Below are 13,563 nucleotides of genomic sequence, written 5' to 3'. Positions count from 1 at the left end.
AAAACTCAAAAGCCTTGTATTTTTTGGATGGTGATTACTGTAAATAAAGAGTAAAATTACACTGGTTTAACTGATACTAATATATTTTTGTACATTTAATTATTGTTCAGTTGCCTACAGCATTAGGATACAAGGCGTTCATGCTCAAAGAAACCTCTGAAAGACGAAGTATCTGTTTTCTCTAGCATGGCTAGTTATGAGGAATATCAATAGAGAAGTCGTGTCTCTTCTGGGAAGAACTTAGTTGTATGGAAACAAAATGCAACCAGAGTTTTAAGCATGGGTATCACTGGATATGAGGTGCACGAAGAGCCTGCTGCTCCTGGTACAGATGGCAAACGCAACTTTTATATTTTTCCCCTTCCTCCCTCAATATGAGCACATTTTGGTCATGGACATTTATAATGGATTGGCAGTCAGGTGGAGAAGTAGCATCAACTGGGTTTTATTTCAACTCACTGTACACAAAGAATTTCCTATAGACTAGTGGTTCTCAACCTGTGGTTCCTCAGATGTTTTGGCCTTCAACTCCCAGAAATCCTAACAGCTGGTAAACTGGCTGGGATTTCTGGGAGAGTCCACAGGTTAGGAACCACTGCTATAGACTGTACAAAGCATTATCAAAAGCCAGGTTCAGTATGTGATTCATATATTACAGAGTGAGGTCTTTAGGAGAGGGGAACATTTACTGTTAGATTGAACCAAAGACAATCAAGTCAGAACTGAAGTATCCGTACTTGATCTACATCATACTAAGCCTTCTGAAAGACTAAGGGCTATCCATTAACGTTCAAGTAGAAAGAGCAGCCTCCAAAAGTGTTTTTAGATCTTCTAAAAAGATTCAGTCTGTTTCATAGATCACTCCATAAATTAAACAGGCCAACATGTCTTTGCTTATCCTTTTGTATAACTCCTCCACCCAAAATCTAGATACACTTTTCTCCAAAAGATTTCAGGAAACAGTGTGTTAATCTACACTCTCCAGCCAGATGGAATCATAACTGCCAGGCACTCTGAGTAGCATGAGGCTTGGGTAAGGACAGTGCTGGCCACTTTGCGTGAAAGGCTTTTCTAGCCTTTGATTACAGCAATGGGTCTCAGTTTAATGGCTTTCTTGCTGATGCCAGCTGCATGACAAGTGTTAACCACATCTGTCACATTCTTGTAAGATTCAGGTGCCTAGAAGAAACAACACATAAAAGAGAATTAGCAGCTGGCATGAAGGCTTTTTAAGGTTTGGGAATAGACAAGGTACAAGAAGATTCATAAAAGTAAAATAATGTGCTAATAAAAAGTTTTGTAATAAAACTGTATCTTAATCTAAACTAAAGGACTCAAGTCTTCTTGATAAAAGCCCAGTAATCTTGTACAAGCTCTCCGAATGTCTTATTAAAGTCTTTGCTTTCTAAAGAACACAAGTTTTGTGATAAAGGCTAGTGTTATTCCAAAATTGTAACTTTATAAGCTGGCTGCCCTGTCCTTCTATAGTGGCTATTTCCATAAATAGAAGACTTAGGTTTGCCTCCTCTTGCCACTTACAGGAGAGGGAAGGCATTCATGATATTATCCATTATTCAGCTCCCATGTTATAATATCGTATCTTTTCAAGTGTGTTTAAACACTTGAAAAGTGTTTAAACAAAATGTTACAGAGCCAGAAAAAGTTGCAACTCAAGAGAACTGTATATACAGCTATTTCATTATGGATACAAAAGAAGAGTTCCTGATGACATACAAACTAGGTTGTTTCCCAAATGAGAAAAGAAGAAAAATATGTCCTCTTTTAAATTGAAATTATTCAGAGGATCTAGTTTGGTAATTTTTAAAAACTTACTTCTTCCATGACCAGTTTAGGGGAAGCCACACGAATTGCAATCCCCATATCTGCCAACTTGTCTAACACATCTTGGAAATCCAAGTTACGTCGAGATTTGGCACGGGATAAAGCACGACCCTGTAGAACAAGGTAATCATTTTAATTACCACAACAATCGACTACTGAAACAACAAGCTTGAAGAAAACCTCATTCACAAATGGCTTCAGCAACTGGGTTCCAATCAACAGACCTGAGTTCCACTCCTCCTTTTCAAAATACATTTCCTAACGTTCTACACATCTACTTGTACATCCCTCTTCACTGCATCATATCTATGACTTTGTTCCTTCTTCTTTGTGACCCTAATGAGATCAAAACTCTCTCTTGAAGAACATTGGGCTGATGAAAGATCTACAGACAAGGTGACAGAATTGACTGCCCATTAATACTAGGCTCCTATCCCTTTACCAAATATGTATAAGAAAGATGTTCAGCCAGGTTAAATCACAGCACTACAGCATTTTTTTAAAAATGCTGTAGTGTTGTGATTTAACCTGGCTGAACATCTTTCTAATGCTGAACTAAACAAAATTTACCTCGTACAATTTTATTTTATGCACTGTTCTATTTTCAGTTAGAAAAAAATAAACATTTCAAGCAATTGCTACTCACGGCTCCATGACATGTGGTTCCAAAGGTTTCATTCATGCCTTGCTCTGTACCAGTAAGGACATAGCTGCAGGTTCCCATGGTTCCACCAATCAATACTGGCTGGCCTGTTAGCTGCAATCACACATGAAAAACATTAGTCAGTCAAGTGCATTGCTCAGGAAAGAGACATACATAGATATATACACACTGCTTTACAAGTTGGACTACTGATTCATATTAAATCACCCATGGGCCACTTCCCATTAGGAAGCCAAAGAAAGCTCATATATCTGAGCATCTTTAAGATAACTCCGACATCTAGATGAGCTGTCAGAATTTAAAAACTATGTAAAGACATATCTCATCCGGCAGGCCCACCCAGACAGTCTTTAAGAATGAATTTTAAATGTGTGTTCTTTATTTAATCTCTGTTTTGTGTATTTTAATATGTATTTATAGAAATACATTTTGGTGTGTAGCTTTTATAGTGGTAAGTTTTAATATGTGTACTTGTGGTGTTTTTGCGGTGTGTATGTGTCTTAATTGTTCTATAACCCACCTAAAGCCATGAGGAGAGGCAGGTAAGAAATAAAATTATTATTGTTATTATTATTATTATTATTATTATTATTATTATTATTATTATTATTATTATTATTATTACTACCTCTAAAAAACTGCAACTAAGCACCTCAATGTACTTATAGAAAGAGATGGAAGGGTGTTCAAGTAAACAGTGTGTGAAAAATCAGAATGGGATGCATGCACCATCTGAGTGGTAAAAAAAGCCTATTAACTGAAACATGGAGTCTATTACCAATCCAAGGAATAGCAAAATTACAATTAGAAGTGAAAATGAGAACTAATGCAGTAGACTCATACTTGGTAATCAACAGCGATGAGGGGGTGGTGAGGAGGAAATGCCCTGGTTGATCCTTTCCGATGAACCAGTAAGGTCCGTTCTTTCCCGTCTACCACATGTTGCTCCACTTTAGCAATGTTGTGAGATACGTCATAGATCACATGCATATCCAGATCATCAGGGGTAGTATTGAAGACTTTGGCAAATGCCTAAAAGATGTTTCAGACAGATGAACAAAAAAGGCATTTTCTTTTGTAATTACGCTTTCTCAAATTTCAGTTAACATTTAGATTTATTTGTTTGTTTGCGATATTCCTATCCTGCCTTTCTCTACCCCAAAGGGGACTCAAGGCGGCTTTACATAGAAGGCAGCTATTTGATGCCTTGACAACACTACAACATTAAAAGACATTTCAAAAATAATAATAAAATACAAGTAAAATAATTAAAAACATTTAAAATCATACAGTCATAATTGAACATCAATGAAGAAAATGTGCGATTTCAGAAGAGCAACTACTGTACAGTGTTTTATGGAAAGCTCCAAAATTACATTCAATTAAAAATTCATCTTTAAGGGAAAGAAAAGTAACCAATGGAGTAAGTAGGGTCACGTTTACTGAAGATCATAGAATGGAGGTAAGGAGCCACAGTGGCGCAATGGGTTAAACCCTTGTGCCGGCAGGATTGCTGACTTGAAGGTTGGGTTGCTGACCTGAAGGTTGCCAGTTCGAATCTGAGAGATGGGGTGAGCTCCCATCTGTCAGCAATAGCTTGCACAGACATGAGAAAAGCCTCCCACATCCAGGCATCCCCTGGGCAACGTCTCTGTAGACGGTCAATTCTCCTACATCAGAAACGACTTGCAGTATGTTCTCAAGTCACTTCTGACATGATTAAAAAAAACATGATGTAGGTCAGGATCCAAAGGGAGTTTCATATACAGGCAATCTCCAAGTTATGAACAAGAAAGGTTCTGTAAGTTTGGTTTTAAGTTGAATTTGTAAGTTGGAACAGGTACATTTCTTAAGTGTAACTCCAGCCAAAAATATATACATATTTAGCTTTGGATAGCACAGCGAAGGGTTAATATCAATTTGTTTTTTGTTTTGCTGCCTGTGCCCCTGTTCAGAAGATTTCACCTCACTTTGCCTCTGTGATTATTGTATTTTGAAAAAAATTGGCTTTTTGTGGAAACAAGGATTGGAGATAAAGCTTCAGTTGAGACACTTTTTCTTCCAGGAGTGAATTTCCTGTCTGAGGGGTAGATTTCTCTCACTTCCTGTTGTCTCAGCCCCGTTCTTAACTATGAGTCATTTGTAAGTCAGATATTTGTAATTTGGGTACTGCCTGAATAATAATTCAAATTTTAGCTGGGTATCAAGCAAACCAAACACATCACAAGTTCATTAGGAGCTCAAGTTCATCAGCTCAGTGTTCCTTAAACCCAAAATTCTCCTAAGACAGACAGCAACAGACAACTTTAAGTTTAACTCCACCACAAGTGAGTTCCACCTTGAAGAGACAAAAGGCTATGTGCCAGACATACCCTCCCTTCTTACCTGTCTAGTGAGGAAAGTCATGGAAGAACGATTGACCCATGCATAGTTTCCAGCAGCTGCCATTCCCTTCAAATAATCCTGACCCTCCTGGGAAGAAATCCGGGCACATGCCAGCTGGCGATCATTCACTATGATCTTATCTCGTTTCATAGCTTTCTCCATGGCCACCAGTGCATCTATGAAAGGGCAAAGGCCAGAAATATCAAGCACAGTACAGGTTCTTAACAGGTATCAGAAGGACAACAGGCTACAGCTATCCACAGATTTCTCATATGCAAAATAGATACAGGAAAATGTCAACTGCAACTAACTGAAGTTTCCAATCTAACCCTCATTTTGGCAGATGTGGCATTTTATTCCCCCAGAGTCACATTCTGTTGCAGAATTCACAAAAAACAAGATTTAGAATCCATTTTATGATATTATTGCTTTATCTGTTGTAAACTGTGTCCAAGTTACATCCATCTGCCACATACTGTAAGGAAACAGACAAAAACAACTAAGATAAATTATACTAACAAATCTACAGTAGTTACGTTGGTAATACTTTCTACAAACGAGTACTCAAAACAAGCATTCTAATTCATGTTAGTGTATTTTTTCTGGTTCTGGTTGTTAGATGTTGTGGACTATCCTTCAATCTGCATCCACAAACATTCCGGTGAACATGGGGAATATTTACACTCTGAAATATATTGGAACCTCATTGAGATCATATTAAAGTGCTAAATGTAAAAAAATTAAAATCTGAATGAAGTTTAATTTTCAAGAGGAAAAAATGCAAATGAGAATCAATACCTTACCTGTAGCAACTTGATGTCCAAGCCCTCTGCTGCCACTGTGGATCATCACACAAATTTGTCCCTTATGGTCTATGCCCATTTTTTTAGCAGCATACTCGTTATAAATGTCATCGACAACCTGGATCTCAGCATAATGATTTCCTGCTCCTAAAGTCCCCAACTGTCAAAGGTAATAAGAATATTTAGTTATCTATGGAATGGGTTATTGAGAGGCACAACGTGGAAGCACTGACATTTGCATTAGAAAAGCAGATGATTTTTTTTAAGTCTTTTATGCCACAATGTATATGTATCAGTAATATGGCAAAGGGGGAAACATAGAAGAGTGAGCACACTGAAGATCTACGTAGTTCAGCATTTATCTTTAGTTGCAGAGGTAACTGCAATGAGGGTGGTGGGTTGTCTATGTATATGTACATGTTTGTATATGTGTATTTTAGGTGTAAGACAATGTTAAAATAAAAAAAAATTTAAAAGCATTTATCTTCAGCTATCTCTAGCCAGGTGACTCTGACAAAGTCAGAGATCCTCACTCAATTACCACATGGTGAGAAAATATTATTTACTATTGTCTCAAACTTCTAAGATACTTTCTTTTTTCCCAAAGGAGGCAGAAATAAAACAAACAGAAGTTCAACATTATATCAAAGGACCAGTTACCTGGGGGAGCCCCCTTTTCTTTGCCCTTGCAGAGACTTTATTTGGGTCAGCTTGCAACATCCTCCCATACTCTTCACAGTGTTCTTTATCCTCAGCCCAGGCATAGCCTTCTCTCAGGGACCAATCCACCCCCATCTCTAGAGCTTCTTCCAGGTCTCTGTAGAGAGATGGGAAAAGAGAGGGAGAGAGGAGGGTGTCAATTAAGAATGCCACCAACAAAATACAGAGTGGACTGTCTGTAACCATCACTCAAGACTGCATCTTGCTTTACAATCATAGCTAAGAGAAAGTAAAATGGGCATATATACCCACATGAATGTTTTCAGATAATGTCTATGAAGAGACTTGTAGTCATTTCTATTTTCAAATAACAAACACATCCTCTTAGGTAGTCTGGTCACTAACAATTTTGTCAATATAACTTTTATGAATGTGTCCCCCATTACTCATCATCCTACTAAAGAAAGTGTTGGACAGACTAGGATACCATACTCTTGTGCTAAAGAGGAATCTTGAAGGCTTTCCTCTTCTTGACTACCACTAGAAAGGCACATCAGTCAAACAAGTTACTGTTATTTAAAAAAACTGGCTTCTAGACAAGAAACAAAATATTTAGATACAAGATTATAACTTCATCAAAACTTGTGTGTTCTGGGGTATCTAGACTGGGTTGTTCCGAACCAACTGTTTTGATTGGTCCTTGTGAATTTTCCTGGTGCCACTGCTATACCCAGGATGTTTCCTAATCTCTTTCTAGAGTCTAAGGAGATCTAGGAGCATACTGCAGCTCTCAAGTGGCTTATACTTCCCAGTTACTGCTTCACGCAACATAATGTGTGGAGATCAAGAGGAATCTGACCAGTAATAATAAATGATTTGAAAATTCTGTATAGGCTATCAAGATGTTGAGATTTTATTTCCATATCTGCTAAATTCTCACCAAAAAGCTCATCTTCCAAATTAAAGAGACTTTTTTTCCAGCCACAGAAATGTTATTGAAGGAAAAGAAGACCTTTATTCTTACTTTGCATTCATGGGGATGACACCCTTTGATCCCACGCCAACAGGAATGTGATCAAACATGGACTGAGCAAGCTGCTCCTTTACTGGTTGGACATCACACTCATCAAGGTTGGTGCGCAGTAACCTCACACCACAGTTGATGTCAAAACCTACACCACCTGTATTTATAAGTAAATATAACACATTTTTAAAACCCAGTTACATAAGCCACACATGTAGTCGTCCATACTGTGAATACAGAAGGTATGTTTTTGTATATTAATGTAAGAACAAAATCACAATTAAACAAACAAACATAAATCCATTGCCTGAAATTAATTTACAAAAGTTGAAGATCTTACATTTGATAATGTTAATCACAATAACAGCCCATCAGAAAAATACTTTCAAGTGTTATCCTTGTGAAATATTGGCTAAGCAATTTTGACAACCTTCAACTGAGGTATCATCCTATCATTTGGACTACAATATTATGTTGCTAATGGAACTGTGTCTTTTATGCTTGTACTGATATAGGCTCATAACTACTTAACTTACTGCCCATTGCTGGCAACTATCTAAGTAACAAGAGGAATAAAGGATATTAAGCTCTTGTGTGGTAGATTTTCCTTTGAACTTCTTAAGATATTTAATATAGCTAGACCTGGATCCAGGTTGTGACATTCAGTCATTCTGTCCATCCATCCCAAATTGGTATGTTTCTGGGCAAATAAGCACCCAGCATGGAAATAAAGCACTCAGAAATTCAGGTCCTCAACCAGAAAGTAGTGATAATTTATTTTAATTTTGGTTGTTTGAATCAATTCCATGGGGGTCAGCAGAAATGTACTTTTATTGAACTCTTCCTGCAATTGATCTTATTGCTTTGGCTGACCAAACTTGATTATTAATTTGCCATTGGGCACTGAAGATTTTGTTCCTAAATTAATCATAAACCCATTAAGCTGTTGGATGTAACCATACAAAAGATAGAATTTGATAATAAAAATAACACTTCGTAATATTCTATTTGTGACTAATGAACATGTGATTAATGAGAAGTGTTATTTCTGGCCAATATTACATTTAAAATAATAATAATTCAGGACAAGCATAATCATTCCTATGGGTATATCATTTATTCCAGGATAGACAATTTTACTACTACATTACCAGTGAATACTACTGTATTGAGGATGGATTGCAAAAGAACACTGAAGAATAAAAAATGTCATTATTTAAATAGCTAGATTATCCAACAGATGTCCTGGGAACATTTTCAACATCCTACATGTTCTGGTGGCACAAGCTTTCATCTTCTTTTTGAGGGCATCCACATTGTGGAACATATTGAGAGAAAACCCCTACTTGCCCTTTTCATAAAAAAAACTGCTAGTTTTCTCATCAATGATGAAAATTTCTGAAAAGATCACATTCAGACTGCCATACCTGGTGATACGACTGCTTCAGGGTCATCCATATCAAAGGCAGCCATATTACCAATAGCAAATCCATAACCAGAATGGACATCAGGCAGCCCTATAGATCTCTGAAATACATTTTAAAAGAAAAGAAAGGCGATCTGTCCAAAAATGGGAATGGATACAGTTTTATGACATTAAGACTCAGGTTTCCTAGACTTGCTGCAAACTAACCAAAATTCTTATTTATAACCAGCAAGAGAAACATGAAGAGAAACATACAAATAACAATACAGTACTAGTAAGGATACATTACAAGTAAGTGGGTAGTGATGAATGGAGACACTCAGTTGTCATCCTGGCTGTGACTACCTAACTTTGTATGCCAACAAACTGCTACAATGATGTTCAATGTCTAGAAGAAAAATTATTACTGAAAATTTAAACAGGTAAGATTCCTGAATATAAACTCTTCCCAATAGGGTTTCTACTCCCCCTGAGTGGCTTATATAAAGGACGAGTCTCCATCAACTCACATGAACTATGCCAGGCAGTGCAGCTACATTTCCTATTTGTTTCATTGCTGGCAGAAATCCTCCAGCACCTGAAGGAGAAAGGACAGAAGCAAAATGGTTATCCTTTCCACAAAAGTGCAAAATATCAAAGCAATTTCTGGAGCAAACCTATACATATCTCCTCAGACCCACTCAGATATGAACATCAGGATAGATTGCAGTTATAATAACAGCTATCTTCCATTAATCCAGGGATGGTCAGTTTGCAGCTCTCCAGAGAATAGGTGTTCATTATCCCTCAGATTTAATTGTGCTTATTTGCACTGATGAAGTTGCAGTCCAATATTTGGTGGGCCACAGGTTGTCCACCGCTGCTTTCAGACTTAAATATGTATCTGTGTCACAAAAGATTTGAAAACCTCCCACTGTGAAGCATTATATATTTAAGGTATAAAATAAAATTATGACTAAAACACAGGAGCTTCAAAAACAGGATGAGTGACTTTCTTCAAGTGCACTTAAACTCACACTGGCTGTCCACAAAAGAATATCAAAATTAAAGGTTCCTCTTATTTTTTTGATCCCAAGTTAAATATACTTAATAAAATAATTCAATTTTTCATAAGAATAGATGAAAATAGAAGAGATGAAATCATAGAATCATAGAATCATAGAATAGTAGAGTTGGAAGAGACCTCATGGGCCATCTAGTCCAACCCCCCGCTAAGAAGCAGGAAATCGCATTCAAAGCACCCCCGACAGATGGCCATCCAGCCTCTGCTTAAAAACTTCCAAAGAAGGAGCCTCCAAATATTGTCTGATGTTTTCATTAATTAGGATTCATGCTAGGATGCCTTTGCATTACACAACCTATAGACTCCAATTGGACTGGCTGAACTTTTGATCAATCTGGATTCAAAGTACAGTAGATACAAGTTATTTAGGTGCATGGGCTCTAGGCAAAACAGAAACAAGATTCAGCAATAAAAGCATTCACATACCTCCACCTCGGCACGAATTCCTTAATTCTTCAAACATCAGCTTTTCTAAAGGATCATTCACGTAGAATACACCCTCCACCTAGAATCAAACAGAGGAATGCGGAAAAGAGAGAACAATTCAAGCAAAAAGTAGAAAGTAAATACATTTAGCACCAATTCTGGTTCTTTGTTCATTGCTGTTTTAAGAATTTGTGCCCATAAAACAGAGATCAATCATTTAAGGAAAAGTTTCTTTGGCCCCCTCAAATCACGGAGCTGTACCCTGCTGCTGTATGACCACACTTGCCTCAGTGTTGTAGTGATGGCAGGAATGTGGGCAGGGGTTTATGGGGAACAAAATGTATGTGGGGTAGGAAGGAGTTGATCCGGCCTAAATGCTGTCCACCCTGCTGTGAAAATTAGATGTATTGTTCTTGCACAATGCTGATTTTACTGTGTTTTTAATTATTGCAATATGTTTTTATTTGCTGTACATTGTTTATTGCTTTCGGGCCTTTGCCCCGTGTTAGCTGTCCCGAGTCCCTGCGGGGAGATGGTGGCAGGATAGAAAAATAAAGTTACTTACTTGATGACCTGCAATTAAGAATCTAATACAGTTTGTTGAAAATGATTTGGAGAGATTGGCTGCCAGTTTAAGGAAGAACTGTAATACATTACCACTGGTTTCTGTGGTTTTGTTTATCCACTGTGACTACATTTTGAATGGATGTCACATTGAGGGGGCAAGTTTGTTTTCTGCTGCTCTAGGGGCTAAGGCCCCCTTCTACACTGCCATATAATCCAGATTATCAAATGTGGATTATCTGTTTTGAACTGGATTATATGAGCATACACTACTCAAATAAAATAATCTGTATTTTATATGGCAGTGTAGAAGGGGCCTAAGACATGGAGCAATGGATTCAAAACGCTGGAAAAGACATTCTATGGTGAGAATTGTTTGGCAGTGGGGTATGCTGTTTTGGAGTGTGACTTTGAAGCAGAAGCTGGGTGGCTATCTGTTGGGATATTTTGATTCTGTGTCCCTTGGTTGGACTGGATGTGGTTGAAGTGGATGGCCCTTGGGGTCTCTTTCAACTCTAGGATTCTGTGAAAAAATTCTGTTGGCAGCCAGGTAACTAACAGGAGCTCCGTACAGGGAGAGATTCACTCCCATGTTGCAGCAGCTTCACTGGCTGTTTGGCCAATTGCATCTCCTCTTACAAACCAGCCCAGGCACTGCAGTTAGCAGAGGAGGCCCTGCGCTCTGTCCCACCCCCATGTCAAGTGAGGCTGATGGGAACAAAAGAGGGGGCCTTCTCTGTGATCATTCCCCACCACTGGAACTTCCTCCCTAAAGAAATAAAGATGACCCCCTCCCTCCTCTCCTTCAAAAAACAACTGAAGACTCATCTCAACTCACTAGCATACGGAGAGGAGGATTAGATAATGAGAGATCACTTTTGGACCTCTGGTTGAGAACTAATGTTGTATTCGGGCCCTGCTAGTCCATGTTGGCGGAGCAGTCATCATTAGCTATACAATCAACTCATATGACTTTATGAACTCTGGTTGGCTCCAGTAAATCAATGTGGATGTTTTATGCTTAGGTTTTATGTCATTATACTGTATATAATTTTGTTTGCTTACATTTTGTTTAATTTATTTATGTCAGGTTCTAATTTTATGCTTACATGTGGGGTTATTCTGGATTATTTCGTCAGTACCTGTTTGTTTTACGAAGTGGGCTGTGGGTTAACGGCATCTCAACTGAGCTGAGGACATATTAGTTGCCACTCCCTTTGCTGATACATGAAGCTGCCAGTACAGATTGATTATCCCTCATCTGAAACGTCTGGCCCCAGAAGCGTCTTGGGTTTCGGATTCTGGAATGCCTTTATTCATATATATATTTACATAATGGGATATCTTGGAAATGAAGGGAAACGAAAGGACCCTGGTCTATTTATGATTCATATTTACCAGGCATGGATCAACTTGGGCCGTCTCTCCAGGTATTTTGGACTTCAGCTCCCACCATTCCTGACAGCCTCAGACCCCTTCCTTTTCCCCCTCAGCCGCTTAAGCGGCTGAGGGGGAAAAGGAAAGGGCCTGAGGCTGTCAGGAATGGTGGGAGTTGAAGTCCAAAATACCTGAAGAGAAGGCCCAAGTTGACCCATGCCTGGTATATACCTTAAGCACATGGCCTGAAGAGGCCAAGCGGGGCCCACTCACGTTCATGTTGGGCACGAAGCCCTTCTTTATGCGCCAGCAGTTCTTGTCGAGCTTGTCCAGGAACTGGAGCTCATCGTTGTAGCTTCGGCTCATGGCTGCGGCGGCGAGGGAAAACCTGAGGCAAGCCAAACACTTCCTGCTCACTCCCTGTCACGTCCCCTTTAACGCGAGTACGGAAGCCGATAAGAAAGTAGGCGGGCACAGGCAGCAAAGGCAATATTCCCAGAGCAGTCGAGAAGAGGATCTACGGCGCCTGCGGAGGGTCAAACTCCATCAGTAGAAGTCCCCCGCCTTTCTTGGTCACCACCTACTGGCCAATTTAAGCAAAAGCAGTAAGGCAAAGTGAGAGTGGTAGGGGAACTGGATAAGCAAAAGGGGGGAACTGGGTCGCTGTGAGTTTTCCGGGCTGTACGGCCATGTCCCAGAAGCATTCTCTCCTGATGTTTCGCCCCCATCTATGGCAAGCATCCTCAGAGGTTGTGAGGTATATTGGAAAACTAAGCCAGTGGAGTTTATATATCTCTGAAAGGTCCAGGGTGGGAGAAAGAACTCTTGTCTTCCGGAGGCAAGTGTAAATGTTGTAATTAATCATCTTGATTAGCATTGAAAAGCCTTGCAACTTCAAGACCTGGCTGCTTCCTGCCTGAGGGAATCCTTTGTTGGGAGGTGTTAGCTGGCCCTGATTGTTTCATGTCTGGGATTTCTCTGTTTTCTGAGTGGTGTTCTTTACTTACTGTCCTGATTTTAGAGTTTTTAAAATACTGGAATTTCAGTGGCTTCTCTGTGTAGTTTTTTTTTTCGTGTCAGGAGCAACTGGAGTTGCTTCTGGAGTGAGAGAATTGGCCGTCTGCAAGGACGTTGCCCAGGGGACGCCTGGATGTTTTGATGTTTTACCATCCTTGTGGGAGGCTTCTCTCATGTCCCCGCATGGAGCTGGAGCTGATAGAGGGAGCTCATCCGCGCTCTCCCTGGGTGGGATTCGAACCTGGCAGCCTTCAGGTCAGCAACCCAACCTTCAAGTCACAAAGCTTTTATCCCCTAGGCCATCGGAGACTT

The 13,563-nt window shown here is 39.3% G+C and overlaps 1 protein-coding gene across 1 annotated transcript; it reads right to left on the bottom strand.

The window, feature by feature from the left end:
• Positions 1-429: 429 nt before the first annotated feature.
• rtcb (RNA 2',3'-cyclic phosphate and 5'-OH ligase) lies at positions 430-12,694 on the bottom strand. The gene is made up of 12 exons (XM_003220927.4): positions 12,508-12,694; positions 10,294-10,372; positions 9,314-9,381; positions 8,806-8,905; positions 7,379-7,535; positions 6,355-6,511; positions 5,695-5,854; positions 4,892-5,067; positions 3,350-3,538; positions 2,489-2,599; positions 1,834-1,953; positions 430-1,179 (listed from the first exon to the last, which is right to left on the bottom strand). The coding sequence occupies exons 1-12, from the start codon at positions 12,598-12,600 to the stop codon at positions 1,072-1,074; spliced, it is 1,518 nt and encodes a 505-aa protein (XP_003220975.1). The 5' UTR covers positions 12,601-12,694; the 3' UTR covers positions 430-1,071.
• Between the last annotated feature and the right edge of the window lie 869 nt (positions 12,695-13,563).

This window comes from Anolis carolinensis, chromosome 5, assembly GCF_035594765.1.
Source record: "Anolis carolinensis isolate JA03-04 chromosome 5, rAnoCar3.1.pri, whole genome shotgun sequence".
NCBI classification, from domain to species: Eukaryota; Metazoa; Chordata; class Lepidosauria; order Squamata; family Dactyloidae; genus Anolis; species Anolis carolinensis.
Note: the sequence above shows the minus strand (reverse complement) of the source record. Positions and strands in the feature narration are given on the sequence as shown.